General features: G+C 38.8%; 1 protein-coding gene and 1 non-coding gene across 2 annotated transcripts in view; both read right to left on the reverse strand.

Moving 5' to 3' along the window:
• Positions 1-22794, reverse strand: part of LOC124720254 (activated Cdc42 kinase-like) — a 390360-nt gene that overhangs the window by 149802 nt on the left and 217764 nt on the right. Inside the window, exons 12-13 of the mRNA XM_047245572.1 lie at positions 20867-21002; positions 456-565 (exon numbers count right to left, since the gene is read on the reverse strand). Coding sequence (XP_047101528.1) covers positions 456-565; positions 20867-21002 — 246 coding nt within the window. The remainder of the gene's footprint in view (positions 1-455; positions 566-20866; positions 21003-22794) is intronic.
• Trnaa-cgc lies at positions 9298-9370 on the reverse strand. The gene has a single exon. It is a non-coding gene; the product is annotated as a tRNA-Ala (tRNA).

Genomic DNA, 22794 nt, shown 5'->3' on the forward strand with positions numbered 1-22794 from the left:
GGCTACAACCCCGTCTCACTCCCTTCCCAAACACTGCTTCCCTTTCATGCTCCTCGACTCTTAGAACTGCCTTCTGGTTTCTGTACAAATTGTAAATAGCGTTTCGCTCCCTGTATTTTACCCCTGCTACCTTCAGAATTTGAAAGAGAGTATTCTCGTCAACACTGTCAAAAGCTATCTCTAAGTCTACAAATCCTAGAAACGTAGGTTTGCCTTTCCTTAATCTAGCTTCTAAAATAAGTCATAGGGTCAGTATTGCCTCACGTGTTCCTACACTTCTACGGAATCCAAACTGATCTTCCCAGAGGTCAGCTTCTACTAGTTTTTCCATTCGTCTGTAAAGAATTCGCATTAGTATTTTGCAGCTGTGGCTTATTAAACCGATAGTTCGGTAATTTTCACATCTGTCAAAGAACATAATTTTCTTATTTATTCGCTTTCATCATCGTTCTCACCTCAAAGCAGGGGCTGTCGGCCGGGGGCGGCAGGCTCTCCTCGTCACTGATTTCGTGGTACTCGTGGTCCGTCACCAGCTGCACCTTGCTCTTTGGTGCCACGTCACAGTCTGCAACACCGTTATACACTGCTGTGACACTTCAGTTTATCACACTGCCACCTTTATCACCAGAGTGACGTAAGGTAAATTTAGGTCATACAATATGCTTGGTTAATTTTACCGATTATAATTTCTAAATTCTGTGCAGACAAAAAGGCTTGGCAATAATTAAAAAACACTGGCAGAAACAAGTCCAAAACAAAATTCCATGGAGAAACTTCAGAACAATTTGAAATTAAAACTAATTTAAAGCAATGTGATGGCCTCTTCCCGATCCTGTTCAGCTGTTTTCTCAAAAGTATAATAAGGGAACGGAATGTTAGACTTCAAGAAGAAGGAATCCAAGAAATCAAATTGAGATACAAAAACTAAAATGTCGAACTGAACTGTCTGGCTTTGCAAATGATTTAGCAATATTTTCTGAAAACTTCGAAACAGCCACGGAACAAATTGATGGCGGATAAGGCGAGGTTACAAATTTCTTCAGTGAAAGCAGAATTCATAAACGGAACATTAAAAATGCTCCAAAATCCAGGTAAGTGCAACATATGGTAGACTCAACAGAGTGAATAAAAGTAAGTAATTAGGGGAAATAATACAGCTGAAAGGTCTAAATAAAAAAAAAAAAAAAAAAAACAAAAAACCAAAAACAGAGCCCAGAAAATAGAAATAGCTTATCGGTTAGTAAAGGACAGAAAAAAAAGATGCTCTCACAGTAAAAGGAGAAATTCAAGAACAGAACATTGTTATAAAAGTGAAGTATATTCAGGCCTCAACAAAACAAGAGAAACTGAAGAGTTTGAGAAAAATAAAAGAAAGGTATTATGGAAAATATTGATCCAAGGAATACTTGGATGAGTAGAAGTAAACACCCCAAAAACAAATTCACGGAATCCAGATTTGGTGGCTCCAATATGCAAGTATTAATAAATCAGATTGCCTGTACATGGATCATAGGAGCCTGAAGATAGCATTATTGAGATTCCAAAACTAGTTGTCTAAATAAAATAACTTCTCAAAACATATGGCTATTGGGCAATTTTGCCTCGGTAAATATTTGACCGGCCAATGTCCCTTATCCACAATGGATTGGAAGAGACCCATTCCCTGGGCTCATAATTTATAGACTGTAACTGTAAAACACATGAAAAGAACATTCAAAATAATTTTTACTGAATATGTGATGCTAGTCTTTTAATTCTTATTTCGACTCAAAAGAGTATTTGTCATTTTAAAGAGGATTACAACTACAGCCCATTTGTATTTTTAAGTTTAACAATGCAAAAAAAATTGAAAATAGATATTTTATTTGTGAAACATGAATAAGTTATGACATATGAAGAATTTACTATCATACAAAATGATTTTCCTGTCTGCACTGAAGGGTGCACCAATTCGAAACTTCCTAGCAGACTAAAATGGTGAAAGATCGGGATTCGAAACTGTGACTTTCGCCTCTGTGGGTAATTGCTCTACTGACAGAGTTATCCACTGTGAGTGGTAAGAGAGTTGCTGGAGGAAGTAAAACTGTGAGGTCTAGCAACGAGTTGTGGCTGGACAGCTCAGTCGGTGAAGCAGTTGCCCACGAAAGTCAAAGGTTCCAGGTTCAAGTCCTGGTCTAGCATAAAACTAAAAATCTGCCAGGAGTTTTCAATTTATTGTCTTATTAACCAGTCTACTTCCAGAAGTGCATAAATGCAAAATAAGTGATTAATGGTATTTTTATAAAGTCACAAAACAGAAGAGTATAGATAGGAAACAGCCATATGCATATTATAGGAGTATATGAAGTATATGACACTGACAAAGATTCAAATTTTATACATTTTAATAAAGAGAGAAGTTATACACACTGCTGGTACAATCACTGGCTAAGAGAAATTAATTTAATACATTTGATGGAGCTGAATAACTTCTCAGGAACCACATCTGAAGCAACATTACTGATACTTGCTATAGCAACAGCATAAACAATAAACTTGAGAACAGCACTCCTATATCACTGTCTAAGTTGCTACATTCTCTGAATGTTTTGTCAGATTCTCCCCCTCCCCCCCCCCCCCCCCCCCTCCCTTCTACAGTAACTTGCAATAAAAGAATAATTCATCATCCACAAGCCTAATCTGCACTTTGTACAAGGTTTTTACAAGATTGTTGTTACACTGCATAAGTCCCATCTTTGATACAGCTCAGCCCATCAGGCAGACTGGATTCTGCAGCAGCTTCAGCACACATACCATATTTTTGTTCTCCAGGAAGTGATAAGCAGAACAAACAAACACTAAATGATTCTATGTATAGCTTTTGTCAATTTTTAAAAGGTCTTTGTTTCAGTTAGTCCACATGCTGTCATGCAAACCTTAGCTGAGCAAGAGGTGGAAGTGGTTTACATTAAAATCCTGTACCCTGTACACAAAAATTTTACAGTTTTTGTTAGTGTCAGAGAACCAATTCATGAGTTTCCAATTCACACACAAGTGAACCAACATGTACCCACCTCACCCATGCTTTTCTCTACTGTACTCGAAGTGGCCATATCAAAACTGAACTGGAAAGAAAGAGGAATTAAAATCAGAGAGAACACACTTAACAACCTGAGATTTGCAGACGATGTGGAGCTACTCGTGAATGAGTTCGAAGGAATGAAAATGTCTGTTTCAGATCTCGCCTCGGAACGTAAGACAGTGCAACTGAACGTAAACCTTTCCGAGGCAAAGATTGTGTCTAATAAATGGCACACAGAAGGGAACATACAACCCAAAAACAGACTACTGGACACTGTCAGAGACTGCATATATCTCAGCCAGCTCGTACACGCGATGGGAGAGACAAGTTTGGAAATCTTTCAAAGCATAAAGCTAGATTGGCCATCATTTGGAAGACATTCAACTATCATCAGGTCAAACACCGCAGTAAAACCAAAATAGTTTTTCCATCAGTGTTTCCTTCCCATTTCGACTTACAGCTTTAGACTTGAACACGTCACAAATACACAAGATGGAAACTTACCATGGAAAGTTCTATGCTGGGTTTTACAAGGAAAGACAAAATGAGTGTAGAAGACATAAGATCAGTAACAGATGGCAAAGATATCCTGGAGAGAAGAGCCGTTACGAAATGGCAGTGGTCTGACCATGTCGCCAGAACAAATGGACAAAGATAGTCCAGCAGACAGAGGCAGACCACGAGGAACACCAATGGAATCAAATGGCTGAATATCACCAAAGCTCGTTCCTCATGGAAGAGAAAGTTGTGAGCACATTTGGGTTCAGGAGTCAGAGAGCCCACATCGTTTAGCAGGTGTACCAGTATGAAATGAGTGTTAAGATACAAATGTGTTGATAGGGTACATTTGTTGTGAACGAGCCTTAATTTTTTTTTGTTTGGTTGGTATGACATCTGTCAAAGATATTTAGTATACATCAAGTCATGGAACAAACAACATCATATGTTTTCATCGTGTTAACAATGTCGAATTTTGTACCAGAAAGTGATGATTTGTGGAAAGCATTAATTTTTTTGTTTTCATTTGAAAAAAAAGTGCTGCAGAGTCGCATCGAATGCTTGTTGTGGCATATGGTGATCGTGCTCTATCAGAAGCAACACGCAAAAGCTGGTTTCAACAGTTCAGAAATAATGATTGTGATGTAAGAAATGAAGAACATGGAAGACCACCAAAAAAGTTCGAAGACGCCGAATTGCAAGCAATATTGGACGAAGATGATACTTTGAGTCAGAACCAAACAGCAGCAATGCTAAATGTTGCACAACAAACAATTTCTGACCGTTTGAAAGCAATGGGAAAGATCCAAAAGTGTGGAAAATGGGTGCCACATGAATCGAATGAAAGACAGATGGAAAAACCAAAAAAACCATTTGTCAAATTTTGCTTCAAAGACATGAAAGAAAATCAATTTTGCATCGAATTGTTACTGGTGATGAAAAATGGATTTATTTTAAGACTCCTAAAAGGGAAAAATCACGGGTTAATCCGGGACAACCATCAACATCAACTGCAAAACCAGATCGATTTGGCAAGAAGACAGTGCTCTGTGTTTGGTGGGATCAGAAAGGTGTGGTGTATCATGAGCTTCTAAAACCAAGTGAAAATGTGAATACTAATCGCTACAGACAACAAATGATCAACTTGAACTATGCATTGATTGAAAAAAGACCAGAATGAGCCAGAAGACATGGCAAAGTAATTTTTTTACACGACAATGCACCTGCACACAAAGCAAAACTTGTTCAGGATACAATCAAAACACTCGGCTGGGAGCTGCTACCCCACCCGCCGTATTCACCAGACTTGGCCCCTTCCGACTACCATTTGTTTTTATCAATGGGACACACATTGGCAGAGGAACACTTCGATTCCTATGAAGAAGTCGAAAATTGGGTGTCTGATTGGTTTGCTTCAAAAGACGAACATTTCTATTGGCGTGGTGTCCACAAATTGCCAGAAAGGAATGGCTGCTGCTGTTGATTATGATGATGATGACAATAACGTGATGTTTATGTCACACAAATACACATTCACATAACAGTACAGTACAGGTAGGTAGGTGGTAAAATTCCAGGGGAACCAAAATGCTGAGGTCATCGGTCTCTAAGCTTACACACTACTTATTCTAACATAAACTAACTTATGCTAAAAACAGGACACTGATGCTTTTCCCTTATTAGATGTCTTTGCCTGTCTCTAAGAACAAAAATCAGCAGTAAACACTCCTTATTAAAGGGCTGTGGTCTCCTTGATAGTGATGTTCAATGAGAAACATGTCTTGGTGGAAGCATACATTCTGTTCATTGCTAATCAGTTGCTAATCATATACTAATTTTGACAGAGAAAAATCAAGGTGGGTCTTAAAAGTGTACTCTTAGTGACATTCGAAGTTGTCCAGAAATTCAGTCAGAATGGAAACATAATTCTCTTCCCTCCTGTTGCCCAAAAAGCCACAAAGAATGGCTTTGAAATAAGAGCAAGCATCCAACTCTTTCATGAGTTTAGTATCGAAAGTGTCATCAATCAGCAATTTTTTAATTGTTGGTCTGATAAACAAACCTCCTTCCAACATGGCCTCACTGATATTCACATGATTGAAAGCCCTACCCTGTTTATCTAAAACTGTTTCATACTTCTGTATTAGGCTCACAAAGACATTCCCCAGCAACTGGATTTTTAATTTTTTATATTTACGGTACATGAAGTTCAGAACTGAAACATCAGTATCCCAAGGCAGTTCAATACAACTCTCAAAAATTCTCAAGAAAAATCACCTTTAAAGTTTTCCAAGGAACTTCAGGAACTTAAATTCCTGAAAACGTAGGAGGCTTTTTGTGACAGGCACAACAATTCACTCGGTAGCACTGGACAATGCAAATCCAGTGATCAAAGGATCACTAGTTTGAATCACCCTAAGGGTTTTCTCTCCTTCCCCAAATACCTACATCATTATAAATTTCAACAAATATATGATGATTAACACATGTGTAACAATTATTTTCACGAAAAATGCATGTTTTATTGTTTACATACTGCACAAATCTAATTAAAGACTGCACTCCAAATTCCAGTTTTCATTGCAAATAGAGATTCATAATTATCAATATCTTACAAAAAATTGTTAATAAAGATTATTTATAAAATATCAGTAATTAAAAATTTGTATTTGCAATGAAGACTGGCATTTTGTGTGATATATAATTAGAAACAAGACAACATCCATTTTTCATAAAAATAATGATTAGGTATGTGTTAATTACCACATACTTCATGAACTTCATATTTAAAAGATGTAGGCATTGGAATTGGAAAAATAAGCAATAGCGATTTAATATAATCCATTATGGAGTCGAGGTAGCAGTTGTCGTTATACTGGTTATCACTGTTAGCATTCAACTGCGATTCTTATACATATATTTTAACAACGCGTTTCAAGAGACATTGCTCTCATCATAAGGTTGTAAAGTCTATGTCATGAAATTAAACAGACTAAAAAGACAAAATACCATCACAAATAGTTGGGAAGTCCATAGAGTAAAACAGAATTAAAAGTATATTGGACTGTGGGTCCTCGTCTTATTATTGAAGTTGTTGACACAAGTCGATGGCCGTCCTATAGCTACCAAATATGCTGCCGCACTGTGCCGGCTCGGGAGCTGTTGTGGACTGACGTGCCTAGGTGTTGTGGCATGGTTACAGCCGTGTGCTTGACGGTAACACTATGCTATTGGGCGCCTTATTTCCTTATTGCATTGGTCTGCCATCGTTAGCCTCTCGCTTACTAGAGGAATTTGAGATAGCTATCCATGCAAAGAAACAAAGCAATATTCTAAATGCACAAGATAATTTTAAAGAAATGAGATTTTTTTTAGCAGGTTTTTAGAATTATTTTAGGGTAGGTATCATGGAATCCGGCACTTGCTTCAATAAACTTGCAAAGACGTCGTCACAGTGCAGCTCACAATGATATATCGATATGCCAACACAGATCGACTGCAGAGTCATAGATACAACTCGCGCATTATGCACGTCTCTGCCGCCGACCACCATCTCTGGCGCATTTGCATCTGTGGCCGCATGCGCAGTTGCGCGGTACAACAGTATAAAGCGACGAAGCGAGCACTGGAGCGGCAGTCTTGTGGCTCACTCTGAAGATGGCTGAACGTTATACAGCCGAAATATTAGAAGGAGAATTCTTGCGGCTGCACACCCGAAACTTAATGGAACAGTCTTTGCGCTGCCAAAACCTGAAGATTCACAAACCTGCCTTTATTTAAAAGCATAATAGTTAAGGGGCATGTTGAATATTATCAGTATAGCAAAGGAGAAAATCATGGCTAGGAATGAATTTAGACAAATGGTGAAAAATTACACAGATTTTAAGCTGGTAGAAGAACTTAAAAGACAAAGGAGGCTCTCCCAGAAGAAAAAAGGAGGTAGTGACTGATGGACTCAAGAGATACTGGCAAGATACCCAAGATGAAGACAGGAGATGAACAAGAGCTAAAATCAGTAACTTGGACAACAATTTAAAAAAGTATAAATTGAACAATATATGGAAAAGATAGGTTGCTAGTCACCATAAAGAAGACACACTGAGTTGCAGACAAGCACAACGTTGTGCTTATCTGCAACTCCCTCCGCCACACACCATCAGGTGGCTTGCAGAGTATGGATGTAGATGTAGAACTCTTTATGGTCAGGAGCAATCTATCTTTACCTTATGTTTTCAATATTCCAACCTGGAGTTTCCACTCTATGGGAGAATGTAAGAAATGAAACTAGAATATCTGAGAAGAGGAAGAAATAATACTGAAAAATAGTGAAAATTATAATACAGAAAAGAAGGAAATGGCGAACTACATTAGTAGCTACTTTTTAATATACCACATTCACTAAACTTAAAATTCACAAAGCAAAAATCATCATAATACAGGCCGCCTATAGCACGAACATTACAGCAAAATGAACAGGAAGTAATCAGCGTGGCTAGGAGCTCAAAACCAAAACGGATAGCAAGTGTAGATGAAGTACTAGTTTCGATAACAGTAAAGACTACAGTGCAAGTTGCAGACGATTTAGCACATATTGCAAATTTATCCTTTAGTGAAGGTGTGTCTCCACAGTGGTTAAAGGTCTCAAAAGTAAGACCACTATTTAAAAATGGAGACAGACAAAAAATAGAAAACTATCATCTGTATCACTTCTCTCCGATTTTTCCAAAATATGAGAGAAACTGATGAAATTGAGAGCCAGTGGCTTTGCCACAGTGGTAACACTAGTTCCCGTCAGACCACTGAAGTTAAGTGCCGTGGGGCTCTGTCCGGATCTGCCATCTGCCGAGTGACTTCGGCAACAGGGGTGCACTCGGCCCTCGGGAGGCCGATCGAGGAGCTACTTGATTGAGAAGTAGTGGCACCAGTCAGGAAAACTGACAACAGTTGGGAGGGTGCTGTGCTGGCCACAGGCACCTCCATATTCGTATATGGTGATGCCTAAGGACTGAGGATGACACAGTGGCCGGTCAGTATCATTGGGCCTTTGAGAGCCCCTAGTTACCTTGAGATCAATGAACTCTGGAATTGGAATCAACATGGTTTTCATGCAAATGCAGTACAGAAACTGCAGTCAAAAACTACACCCAAGGAATAATTAAATATTTGAAGGAGGGGTGGGGGTGTAGCAGGAATCAATTTAGATCTGTCTCAAGTCCTTGGCACTGTCTACCATGAAATCCCCCTTAATAAACTGGCAGCAACTGGTGTTAGAGGTGGAGTTAAAATGGGGTTTCAGTCGTATCTCTGCCGCCGCCCCCCTCCCCCTTACACACAGCCCTCGCAATATCTTCTGATGACCAATTGGTACACTGTCACTTGATAATCACTTGTTGCTGGCAGTTGGAAGAACCCTTAAATACCTTTTTAAAAAGTTTTATTATTGTTAACTCAGCATTATAGCACGAGAAACAAATACGTTTCCATAATTTCTAACCATTGACACAAATGGGTGTCGGCACAATTACAGCACTGTTTGTTTTCGTAATTACTGTTTTTTTTCTAATAGTGGTGGTGGTGGTTAGTGTTTAACGTCCCGTCGACAACGAGGTCATTAGAGACGGAGCGCAAGCTCGGGTTAGGGAAGGATTGGGAAGGAAATCGGCCATGCCCTTTCAAAGGAACCATCTCGGCATTCGCCTGAAACGATTTAGGGAAATCACGGAAAACCTAAATCAGGATGGCCGGAGACGGGATTGAACCATCGTCCTCCCGAATGCGAGTCCAGTGCGCTAACCACTGCGCCACCTCGCTTGGTTTTTTTTTTCTAATAGTACTTTTATTATTAGTTAGTAATATGTTTACCTGTAAAAATCTCTTCTACTTCTTTACAATAACTTCATTTTTGTGCCTGAAGTTTTCTCTCATTATTAGGATCATAACTACGGCCTACATCAAGTCTGGACATCAGAGACATACAGGGCGAGTCAGGAGGAAAGAGACACACTTTGAGGGGTGATAGCATTGGTGATTTTGAACAGAAAATTTTATGTGGAGATATGTCCTACTCTGATGGTTTTTGAGAGAGAACAACCTTAGTGTCAGTTTTGTAAGTTTCTCTTGAATAACTTGAGAAACACAGCTTCTACAAAAACATGCTACAGTAAAAAATTAAACTACATTAAATGTTCTACAAAAAAAAAAAAGGTTGCATTCGTTTTTTTTCTATGACCAATAGTTTGGGCTGGAATTTTCAAAATCTCATGCACTGCACATGCACTGCAGCTCGGGTAGTTTTTGCCAAACAACTTCAGACAGTTTTCTCAAATTTCCTCTACACTACTGTGGTTCACTGTAAACAATGGCAATGTACTGAATAATACAGAAAATAAACAACAATGTACATTAAATATGTTCTATCTTGGAAACCATTTGGAGTAGTTCATACAATACGAGAGATGGAAAGTTGCTACTCACCATATAGCACAGATACTGAGCCGCGATAGGCACAATAAAAAGATTCACACAATCATAGCTTCCGGCCATTAAGGCCTTTGTCAGCAGTACACACACACACACACACACACACACACACACACTTCTGCAGTCTCAGAGACCTGAAACTACGCTGCGAGCAGCAGCACCAGTGCTTCTATTTTTGTTTTTTATTATTTTATTTATTTATTATTATTATTATTATTATTATTATTATTATTATTATCTTCCTTCCTTTCTCAGACCTTAGGTCTGGTTAAAAATGGAAAGTGACGCGGACCTTGATCAAGTGTGACTTCCTTTTAACTGTACGGTATATGTTATATTGCATATAGGAACTTTCGGGTGATTGAACATGTATCAATAATTACGGATTTCTGTAGTAGTATATATAAGTTTGGATGTAGCTGTACTGCATTGATGTACTGGTGGATATTGTGTAGTATGACTCCTGTAGTGGATAGTATAATTGGTATAATGTCAACTTTATCCTGATGCCACATGTCCTTGACTTCCTCAGCCAGTTGGATGTATTTTTCAATTTTTTCTCCTGTTTTCTTTTGTATATTTGTTGTATTGGGTATGGATATTTCGATTAGTTGTGTTAATTTCTTCTTTTTATTGGTGAGTATGATGTCAGGTTTGTTATGTGGTGTTGTTTTATCTGTTATAATGGTTCTGTTCCAGTATAATTTGTATTCATCATTCTCCAGTACATTTTGTGGTGTATACTTGTATGTGGGAACGTGTTGTTTCATAAGTTTATGTTGTAAGACAAGCTGTTCATGTATTATTTTTGCTACATTGTCATGTCTTCTGGGGTATTCTGTATTTGCTAGTATTGTACATCCACTTGTGATGTGATCTACTGTTTCTATTTGTTGTTTGCAAAGTCTACATTTATCTGATGTGGTATTGGGATCTTTAATAATATGCTTGCTGTAATATCTGGTGTTTATTGTTTGATCCTGTATTGCAATCATGAATCCTTCCATCTCACTGTATATATTGCCTTTTCTTAGCCATGTGTTGGATGCATTTTGATCGATGTGTGGCTGTGTTAGATGATACGGGTGCTTGCCATGTAGTGTTTTCTTTTTCCAATTTACTTTCTTCGTATCTGTTGATGTTATGTGATCTAGAGGGTTGTAGAAGTGGTTATGAAATTGCAGTGGTGTAGCCGATGTATTTATATGAGTGATTGCTTTGTGTATTTTGCTAGTTTCTGCTTGTTCTAGAAAGAATTTTCTTAAATTGTCTACCTGTCCATAATGTAGGTTTTTTATGTCGATAAATCCCCTCCCTCCTTCCATTCTGCTTTATGTGAATCTTTCTGTTGCTGAATGTATGTGATGTATTCTATATTTGTGGCACTGTGATCGTGTAAGTGTGTTGAGTGCTTCTAGGTCTGTGTTACTCCATTTCACTAGTCCAAATGAGTACGTCAATATTGGTATAGCATAAGTATTTATAGCTTTTGTCTAGTTTCTTGCTGTCAATTCTGTTTTCAGTATTTTTGTTAGTCTTTGTCTATATTTTTCTTTTAGTTCTTCTTTAATATTTGTATTATCTATTCCTATTTTTTGTCTGTATCCTAGATATTTATAGGCATCTGTTTTTTCCATCGCTTCTATGCAGTCGCTGTGGTTATCCAATATGTAATCTTCTTGTTTAGTGTGTTTTCCCTTGACTATGCTATTTTTCTCACATTTGTCTGCTCCAAAAGCCATACTTATATCATTGCTGAATCCTTCTGTTATCTTTAGTAATTGGTTGAGTTGTTGATTTGTTGCTGCCATTAGTTTTAGATCATCCATGTATAGCAAATGTGTGATTTTGTGTTGGTATGTTCCAGTAATATTGTATCCATAATTTGTATTATTTAGCATGTTGGATAGTGGGTTCAGAGCAAGGCAGAACCAGAAAGGACTTAATGAGTCTCCTTGGTATATTCCACGCTTAATCTGTATTGGCTGTGATGTGATGTTATTTGAATTTGTTTGTATATTAAGTGTGGTTTTCCAATTTTTCATTACTATGTTTAGGAACTGTATCAATTTAGGATCTACTTTGTATATTTCCAATATTTGTAGTAACCATGAGTGGGGTACACTATCAAAAGCTTTTTGGTAATCAATGTATGCATGGTGTAGTGACCTTTGTTTAGTTTTAGGTTGATATGTCACCTTTGCATCTATCATCAGTTGCTCTTTACATCCTCGTGCTCCTTTGCAACAGCCTTTTTGTTCTTCATTTATAATTTTGTTCTGTGTTGTATGTGTTATTAATTTCTGTGTAATGACTGAAGTTAATATTTTGTATATTGTTGGTAGGCATGTTATGGGGCGATATTTAGCTGGGTTTGCTGTGTCTGCTTGATCTTTAGGTTTCGGATAAGTTATTCCATGTGTAAGTGTATCAGGGAATGTGTATGGGTCGGCAATGTAACTGTTAAATAATTTAGTGAGATGTGAGTGTGTTGAGGTGAACTTCTTTAGCCAGAAAATTGCTATTTTATCTTCTCCAGGGGCTTTCCAATTGTGAGTAGAATTAATTGCTCGGGTGACTTCATGTTGCAAAATTATCACTTCAGGCATTTGTGGTATCATCTTGTATGTGTCTGTTTCTGCTTGTATCCACCGTGCTTGCCTGTTATGTTGTACCGGGTTTGACCATATGTTGCTCCAGAAGTGTTCCATGTCTGTTTTGTTTGGTGGATTGTCTATTTTAATGTGTGTGTTATCTATTGTCTGGTAAAATTTCTTTTGGTTTGTGTTGAATGTTTGGTTTTGTTTCCTTCTATTTTCACTTTTTTTGTATCTTCTAAGTTGTTTGGCCAATGCTTGTAATTTCTGCTTCTTTTCATCTAATTGCTCTATCGCTTCTTGTTGTGAGATTTTACCTAACCTTTTTCATTTTTTTTCTGACATTTCATTTCTTATAAATTGTGTTAGCTGTCCGATGTCTTTTCTCAGTTTTTCTATTCTGATCTGTAGCCTGTGTTGCCATGCTGGTTTTGTGGGTTTCTTCTGTGTGTTGGTTGGTTCTGATCTCTGCCTAGTGTGTATATTTAGTGTAGTGAGTGCTCCTATATAAACCAGTAGTTGTAACTCTTCCATAGTTGTGTTTTCATTTATTTTGATGTGTATGATTGTGTTGATAGTTTCTATTGTTGTTTTGACTTGTGGGTCATTTGGTGGTCTATGCAAGAATGGTCTAATGTCTGTATTTGTGCCTTTGTATTCTATATATGTCAACTGAAATTTTTCTTCTATATCTAACATGTGTGTCACTTTGTGTTCTATTTGTGCTTGTTCTGGTGGCTGTCTTAAGATTTCGTTTTCCTCTCATTGCTTAATTCATGCGTGTTGTCCTTTGTTTGTTTGCTCTGCGATGTTTGAGTCCATTACTGTATTTTCTTCTTCTTCTGATTGCACATTATTTTGTTCCAGTATTTGTTGTACTTGTTGTTTGATGTTTTCTAATTCTGACTGGGGTATCCTGTTATTTTTGATTATTACACGGATCTGATCAGCTAATCGTTGTTCTGTTAAAAATTTTAATTCTGGGTATCTGGTAGTAAATGTTGTGTATACTTGTGATCTGTATCCAGTTGTGTTGGTTCCTAGGTTTGTTGCTTGGTAATAACAGAACATGAGGTGTCAATTAACTTCATCTGACCATCTCATCCTCTGTCTTTGTTTTCCTTCTAGGGTGGTTGCAGGAAGCATATCCTGCAAAACACCTCTATTTGGATTTAAATCATTTTCCAGTTGGCTAGCAGTGTCGTTACCATTGTGGGCGGGCATAGGGTTCAAGCGTCGTCCCCGACCATGACGGCGCTTGTCCGAGGCTTCATTAGTTCTGTCCTGAACCAAGTAATCACACTAAAATGGGGGTTAGCCCTATTAGTGGTTTCTTCTTTTTGTCGCCTTTTACAACTGGCTGAACATACCGGAGGCCTATTCTTTTCCCGGGCCTCCATGGGAATTATTATTAATATTATTAATATTATTATTATTATTATTATTATTATTTTATTATTATCTTCTTTCCTTTCTCAGACCTTAGGTCTGGTTAAAAATGGAAAGTGACGCGGACCTTGATCAAGCGTGACTTCCTTTTAACTGTACGGTATAGGTTATACTGCATTTAGGAACTTTCGGGTGATTGAACATGTATCAATAATTACGGATTTCTGTAGTTGTATATATAAGTTTGGATGTAGCTGTATTGCGTTGATGTACTGGTGGATATTGTGTGGTATGACTCCTGTTGTTGATAGTATAATCGGTATAATGTCAACTTTATCCTGATGCCACATATCCTTGACTTCCTCAGCCAGTTGGATGTATTTTTCAATTTTTTCTCCTGTTTTCTTTTGTATATTTGTTGTATTGGGTATGGATATTTCGATTAGTTGTGTTAATTTCTTCTTTTTATTGGTGAGTATGATGTCAGGTTTGTTATGTGGTGTTGTTTTATCTGTTATAATGGTTCTGTTCCAGTATAATTTGTATTCATCATTCTCCAGTACATTTTGTGGTGCATACTTGTATGTGGGAACGTGTTGTTTTATAAGTTTATATTGTAAGGCAAGCTGTTGTATTATTTTTGCTACATTGTCATGTCTTCTGGGGTATTCTGTATTTGCTAGTACTGTACATCCGCTTGTGATGTGATCTACTGTTTCTATTTGTTGTTTGCAAAGTCTGCATTTATCTGCATTTTATTTATTATTATTATTATTTTATTTATTATTATTATTTTTATTATTTATTATTATTTTTATTTTATTTATTTATTTTTTGCAAATATTTTCAATAGTGTTATTTAGATAACAAAGTGTACTTTACCAAGTATCTCATTAACCCACAGCTTACAGAACTCAACATTATTATTCTTCACATTCATCTGGTTAATTGTCCGCCCTCAGTAGCTGAATGGTCAGCGTGATGGATTGTCAATCCTCTGGGCCCGGGTTCGATTCCCGGCTGGGTCAGGGAATTTTCTCCGCCCAGGGACTGGGTGTTGTGCTGTCCTCACCATCATCCTATCATCCTCATCGACTGCAGGACGCCGAAGTGGCATGAAATTGAAAGACCGGCACCCGGCGAACAGCCTGCCTGAGGGGGGGCCCTAGCCATACGAATAAATGAAACATCTGGTTAATTAGCCTGTGTTTGCGAAAGCTTACTTGTTTGACAGTCTTTAGTTGTGCCTATCTGCAACTCAACATCTCTGCTATATGGTGAGTAGCAATACATCCTTTTCATACTATTATCTCCGTATGTAAAGATATACCCAATTACTAATCTTCAGATGAAGTAGATCAAAAATAGATATAAATAAGTGATGTATCCCCACAGCTAAGGATGGAAATATGTCAGCCCTCATTTAGTTTCAGAGTAATTAAGACTTTATGTTAAAAAAATTGTTACTAAAACAGTATAACATATTTTGGCAAATAAGACAGAAGAATTCAATAGCAATTATTGTTGTATCTGTAAGTTCACACTCAGAAGAACCTCTCTCCATTATTCAGTTAATCGTGAATGTAAAATAATATTACAAGTAAGACCTGATGTACTGCAGACAAGTTGGCACAAATCACAAGCAGCAGGAAGGTGCCAAGTTTTATCTGAAAATCCATGTCTGAGATTGTAATGGTCGACTGTGAGCTGGTACCTAACTTTATGAAATGCATTTATCTCCAACAATGCATTCTGCGAACGGTGACAATAGGCTCAGACAGTGACCTGCATTACTTCCAAATCGTACAAACTGTTTTCTTTGTATCGATATGACTGTTATATCTGAAGGACACTGTAATTAGCAAATGTATTAACAATTTATTTGATATGTGGAAACTTTTGGTCACTTCAATGTTAGGCTACTGCAATAGAAGAATGATCATTATAGGACTTTAACAGAGTGTGGTATGTGGCTAGCCAATTATCTGCGCACGGAGTATAATATATCAGACACAATCTGATAATAAAAAGTAAGTTGTGTAAGGTCTTTAAATGGCCTACACAGATAAATAAATATTCCTGCTGTCTCTATATGGCAAAGATATTGTAGAGATGTATGATTATATCTATACTGACAGAAAATTGAAGAACAAAAGTAGCAATTATTTTACATACCTCATTTGTCTTTTTTCCATAGATCTTAGTATCTGTTGATCTTTTGAGCTGGTGTGATAGACATATGTAATGTGCTGTCTTAAATAAAAGCTATAATATGCAGAAGTCTCAAGTTTCCATTCTATTACTAAGCTATGTCCCAATTTCCCTCTCCTGATTCAATGAGAAATTCCATTTTCAAACGGACACTTTTGGAGACGAAGTTAACACGAGGAGAGAATAGCCGCTGCAGCCACAACCGCACCGTTGTACATCCTTGGGGAGAAAAGGTAAATCACCAAGTCAAACACTCAACTAAAAGACATTAGTATGAATTCTGTTTTAGAACTGCCATAACGTTCTTAACAAGCAAGCTTCTATGTATGCACATTCCTGGGCAGACAATTTTTGACGCGGCTTTACGATATACAGGGTGTTACAAAAAGGTACGGCCAAACTTTCAGGAAACATTCCTCACACACAAATAAAGAAAAGATGTTATGTGGACATGTGCCCAGAAATGTTTAATTTCCATGTTAGAGCTCATTTTAGTATCATCAGTATGTACTGTACTTCCTCGATTTACCGCCAGTTGGCCCAATTGAAGGAAGGTAATGCTGACTTCGGTGCTTGTGTTGACATGTTACTCATTGCTCTACAATACTAGCATCAAGCACATCAGTACATAGCATCGACAGGTTAGTGTTTACCACGAACGTGGTTTTACAGTCACTGCAATGATTACAAATGCAGAGTTGGCAGATGCCCATTTGATGTACGGATTAGCACGGGGCAATAGCCGTGGCGCGCTATGTTTGTATCGAGAAGATTTCCAGAACAGAGGTGACCCGACAGGAAGACGTTCGAAGCAATTGATCGGTGTCTTAGGGAGCACGGAACGTTCCAGCCTATGACTTGCGACTGGGCAAGACCTAGAGCAACGAGGACACCTGCAATGGACGAGGCAATTCTTCGTGGAGTTAACGATAACCCTAATGTCAGCGTCAGAGAAGTTACTGCTGTACAAGGTAACATTGACCACGTCACTGTATGGAGAGTGCTACGGGAGAACCAGTTGTTTCCATACCGTGTACAGCATGTGCAGGCACTATCAGCAGCTGATTGGCCTCCACGGGTACACTTCTGCGAATGGTTCATCCAACAATGTATCAATCCACATTTCAGTGCAAATGTTCTCTTTACGGATGAGGCTTCATTCCGACGTAATCAAATTGTAAATTTTCACAATCGGCATGTGTGGGCTGACGAGAATCCCCACGCAATTGTGCAATCACGTCATCAACACAGATTTTCTGTGAACGTTTGGGAAGGCATTGTTGGTGATGTCTCGATTGGCCCCATGTTCTTCCACCTATGCTCAATGGAGCACATTATCATGATTTCGTACGGGTTACTCTACCTGTGCTGCTAGAACATGTGGCTTTACAAGTACGACACAACATGTCGTTCATGCACGATGGAGCTCCTGCACGTTTCAGTCGAAGTGTTCGTACGCTTCTCAGCAACAGATTCGGTGACCGCTGGATTGGTACAGGCGGACCAATTCCGTGGCCTCCACGCTCTCCTGACCTCAACCCTCTTGACTTTCATTTATGGGAGCATTTGAAAGCTCTTGTCTACGCAACCCTGGTACCAAATGTAGAGACTCTTCGTGCTCGTATTGTGGACGGCTGTGATATAATACGCCATTCTCCAGGGCTGCATCAGCGCATCAGGGATTCCGTGCGACGGAGGGTGGATGCACGTATCCTCGCTAACGGAGGACATTTTGAACATTTCCTGTAACAAAGTGTTTGAAGTCACGCTGGTACGTTCTGTTGCTGTGTGTTTCCATCCATTAATTAATGTGATTTGAAGAGAAGTAATAAAATGAGCTCTAACGTGGAAAGTAAGCATTTCCGGACACATGTCCACATAACATCTTTTCTTCATTTGTGTGTGAGGAATGTTTCCTGAAAGTTTGGCCGTACCTTTTTGTAACACCCTGTATAAAGTTAACAGATATCAAAGAGCAATTAAAGTATGTGGAGAGAAAACCTGGTGTGGACCATATCATTTACTAGGTCCACAACTTTGCTTCTGCCCCCCCCTCCCCCCAACCCTTCCCCCCCCCCCCCCCCCTCTCTCTCTCTCTCTCTCTCTCTCAAAGTTCAAGTCTTTATTGTGAAAAACTTGCAAAAAATTTACGATTCAAAGTATTAGCCATCGTTGGCCACTGCTGTCTCCTAGCTCTAGGGCAGCATATGAATCATGCAGTGTATAAACTGGGCATCTGTTGGGGAAGCCATGAATCGATCCAATTTTGCACTTGTTCATATGACTGCATGTGCTAGTCAGCTAGATCCTGTGTCGTAGATCGAGAAAGGTGGCAGTCAGAAGGAGGCCTATCTGGAGAATACAGCGGGTGGGGTAGAACTTCCCATTGCAACATTTCCCATTACATTTTGACGGGATTTTCGACACGGGGTTGTGCACTGTCATGCTGCAAAATCATTTTTTCATGTCTACCACTGAAGTGTGGCCGTTTGTCTTTCAATGCTCTGCTCAAACACGTCAATTGCTTTCGATAATGATCTCCTGTGGTTGTTCCCGTCAGCTGCAGTACCATCGAAAGCTTTCTCTCTTTCACAACCGTGCCGGCCTTCAACGTCAAAATCACCATTCTCGAAGCACGGAAACCATTTTCTGCAAAGTTCTGTCACTAACAAGCATCTCATCGTAGATATTACCCAGCTTTTTATGAGCCTCAGCTGCAGATTTCTTCATATCAAAGCATAAAATTAAATCCTCCCACAGATGACGGGAATTGGGCTCATAAGTTGACGTATTCTGTCGAGAATAACTTTATGGTGCAATCAAAAATTGACTGATATTTTGATGGTGTTACGTTCTCAAATGCCTAAGCTTACCATATGACACTTATGCCAAATGACTTGCACCACTACTGCCATCTATTGCAAAATGGTGGAAGTAAAGTTGTAGACCTAATAAAATAGCCTCCTTTAGCCAACCACTTATCAGCCAGATTTGACAGAGGCGCAGCTATAAGAGGGATATAACCACAGGCAAATACAGCTGAGCTTCACTCACTGTGACTTGCTCCTGCCCCCACACCCTGTAACCCCTATCGCATATTCCAGTAACTGTGGCTACACGGTTAACAACTGGAATATTGGAAAATGAAATACTGCGGTAGTGGGTACACACCCAAAACGTGACAAAATATTCTATTCAGTTGGAAAACTTCAAGAAACAAATACCGTATTTACTCAAATCTAAGCCGAACTTTTTTTTCCGGTTTTTTGTAATACAAAAAACTGCCTGCGGCTTAGAATCGAGTGCAAAGTAAGCGGAAGTTCTGGAAAGTGTTGGTAAGTGCTGCCACAACCAACTTCTGCCGTCGAATATATGTAGCGCTATACAGGCTTGCTTTGCAAGCACAAAAATACTGGCGCCAAAACCTTTGTGTCAGTAAAAGAAAAGATAGAAGAATGTAAACATTATGCCATGAATTCTTTTGTGTTTGCTGCTATCTCATTTAAATCTCGTCTGCCTAATAAACTACTAAACTAGAGTGAGACAACAGCAAATGTGGAAGAATATACATATCGTGTCATGTTTACATTGGTATTATTCTTTTGCTGAATAGTGATAGAGTCAGAAATGAAGCACGTCAACTGACTGGATTTTTAAATCTAAGACGACTAATTTCTGTGCAGAATGTAATGTACTAAAGAGGCATCTGCAAAGATTTTCAAACGGAGAAAAATTTTCGCTAAACTCTCGTTCAGAACATCTTTTATCATATGCAGTCTATTATTTGGTTCTTGTTGATCATTATGAAAGAAAGCAGCAGTCTAAGCAACAACAAATAGCAGTCTCTTGCCACTGTCTCGCTTACGAGACAATTCCTCTCTTTTTTTTTTTTATTGTAAGCGGCAGTAGCGTTAGTGCGCACAAAAGCAAACCATGCTGCGAGCGGTGACAGGTCGTAAACACTCATTATCAGAATGCGACAAACAATGCACGACACAGTACAATAATGCATTTTCAGCTTAGAGTGACATAAACACCTATAACAAAGAGAACGGCACTTATCAGATCAAAGCAAAATAAGCAATCGATTCAAACCAGACGAAGCACGTGAAAAAGGAAGGGTACCCGTATAAATACGGACGGAGTGCCTGACACATAGCAATGGCTACTTGGTAAAGCTTAACTGTTAAGCTTACGACTCGAACCAAACTACTGTAGCTGTATCTTCATCCATTTGACCTAAATTGTGTCTCATGTTACAATGGACCAACTTCGTTTCAATTTGGAGGTGCGGTCTAAAACTTTTCTCTCCCCTTGCATTTTGAGTCTCAAATTTCAGGTGTGGCTTAGATTCGGGAACTTTTTTTTTCCTTGATTTCGAGTCTCATTTTTCAGGTGCGGCTTAGATTCGAGTGTGACTTAGATTCGAGTAAATGCGGTAATACGTAATTTTAAACATCTTTAAAATTTGCATGATAGCACATATCTAACAGCACATATTGATTCTAAAAGCAAAAATTCATACATAGCTTACGACTCGACAAATGTAAAACGGTCGGTCAACCAGTTTAACGAGGCGCTGCACTCATTAAATCAGGTGTCGACCGGCCCAAGCTCTGGGCAAACATACCTGCCATCTTCTGGGGGACTGGCTTGAGCAGCGGAGCGCGGTCCGACTGGTCCTGCCCCGGGGCCCGACCCGCGGGCTCCGAGTCCTCCTGCGGTTTGTAGGGCGCCACCACCTGGTGCGGCAGGTGCTGGTATTGCTGCAAAATAGGAAATGCCATCGCTAATGTCTTCACACATTCTGGCTCCGCCAAAAACCCAACTCCCACAATGTACGAGAGCAAATCAAATGTAAACGGGATTTTTGTTCCTAACTATTTACAGTTGGTAGAGCTGGGCCCACATTTCTAGTACACTTACGAGGTGGGGCGGCGAGGGGGGGGGGGCACATTTAAGACTGGGCAGAGTTGGCTATGGCCATTCCCATTCCACACTCCCAATTAGTTCGTCATTAGCTCTCACAATGTTGGAGAAACAGGTGCACCCTTCCAGCGCGCAACACGCAATTATAAATTTTCTTGCCTGTGAAGGAGTTCGACCAACAGACATTTTTTAGAGATAGACTGCACAGTTCAGGGACAAAGCATTGTCAAGGACTAGTGTGTTTGCCTGGCATAAAGAGTTCGAGTAACGACGAGAACGAGTGGAAAATTGGGAACGCAATCACCGTCTTCGACCCAGTGATACAAATGAAAATATTCACACAGTTTGAGACATTCCTGAAGGAGAGTGACAGGTGAATATACAAAAAATTGCAGAATGTGTCAGAATAAGTTACTGGAGTTTTCAATGATATTAGTTCCATGTAGCGTGGGTCGAGACGTTTGGAGTACTGTCAGAGGCTTACAGTGAGGTTTGTAAAAGAAGGTGAGGCATTTTTGAGTTGGACTGCCACCTGTGACAAAATGTGAGTCCACCACTATACTCCTGAGCTGAAACAAGCCAGTATCGAACTGCAGAGGAGAGGGCAGATTGGCTTGGTGAAAGCCAAAACTTGACTGTCAGATCGTGAGGTTCTTTCAATTGGTGATCATTTTGCTCACTGTTATTTAGCACAATCGATGCTGCTTATTACTATGAACTGTTGAATGAGAAGAGAACTGCATATCGATGTAAAACCAACCAATTTGAGAAGCCATCCTGTTCCACGACAATACCAGGCCCCGTACTGTAGCTTTAACAATCTCAAAACCTGAAGAAATGCAGCACTGGACTTAAGTTAATTGTTCTCTCTTGACAGTCTGGAAGCTATCGCCATGCTATTTTCATTTGTTTGGGCCATTTAAAAATGCTGTAGAAGGGCAACCATCTGAAGATGACAAGGGTGAAGAAGGATTTATGTGCACCTGGTTCATGATGCAACTAGTTTCACTGTACGATGTTAGGATAACAAACCTTTCTTCTTACTGGGAAAATATATTTTTAAAGAAGGAAGATCTGTAGAAAAATAAATTATATTTGCTTTTATTTTTCAATAAACACTTTTTAAAAATAAAATCCCATTTATATTTAATTTAACCTTGGACTTTAAATGCAGACATTTTAGGTCAGGCTGGACCAACCATTTGGAACAACTGAAAGTACAAATTACTGTTAACTGGTCACATTTATTATACTTTCCACTATGCTCTTTGGAGGACTACACTTCCATCAACAAGAGAATTTATGGCAGTTAATAAGGCGCCGATGAACTGTACGTACTGCTCTCAACTAATTTGTGGCACTGCCTGACAGAGCAAGACATAAAATTACTTTAGAACAAAGTTATTTCGAGGTTTTCATTGATTAGATGAGCAGTAAAATAAATGCAAACATCTTTCTATGACTTTTTTTTTTAACAGCTGTCTTTTCAGTTGTGTTTGTATCAAACTAAACTGTGTATAGTCAGAATTATTATGAGCTAACAAGGGCAAACAATATATAAAATAATAATGCTGCCAACAGTGGCAGCCTTTAGATAGCATTTTTTATTATTATTACTTTTATAATAAA

Source organism: Schistocerca piceifrons, chromosome 11, assembly GCF_021461385.2.
Source record: "Schistocerca piceifrons isolate TAMUIC-IGC-003096 chromosome 11, iqSchPice1.1, whole genome shotgun sequence".
In the NCBI taxonomy this organism is placed as follows: Eukaryota; Metazoa; Arthropoda; class Insecta; order Orthoptera; family Acrididae; genus Schistocerca; species Schistocerca piceifrons.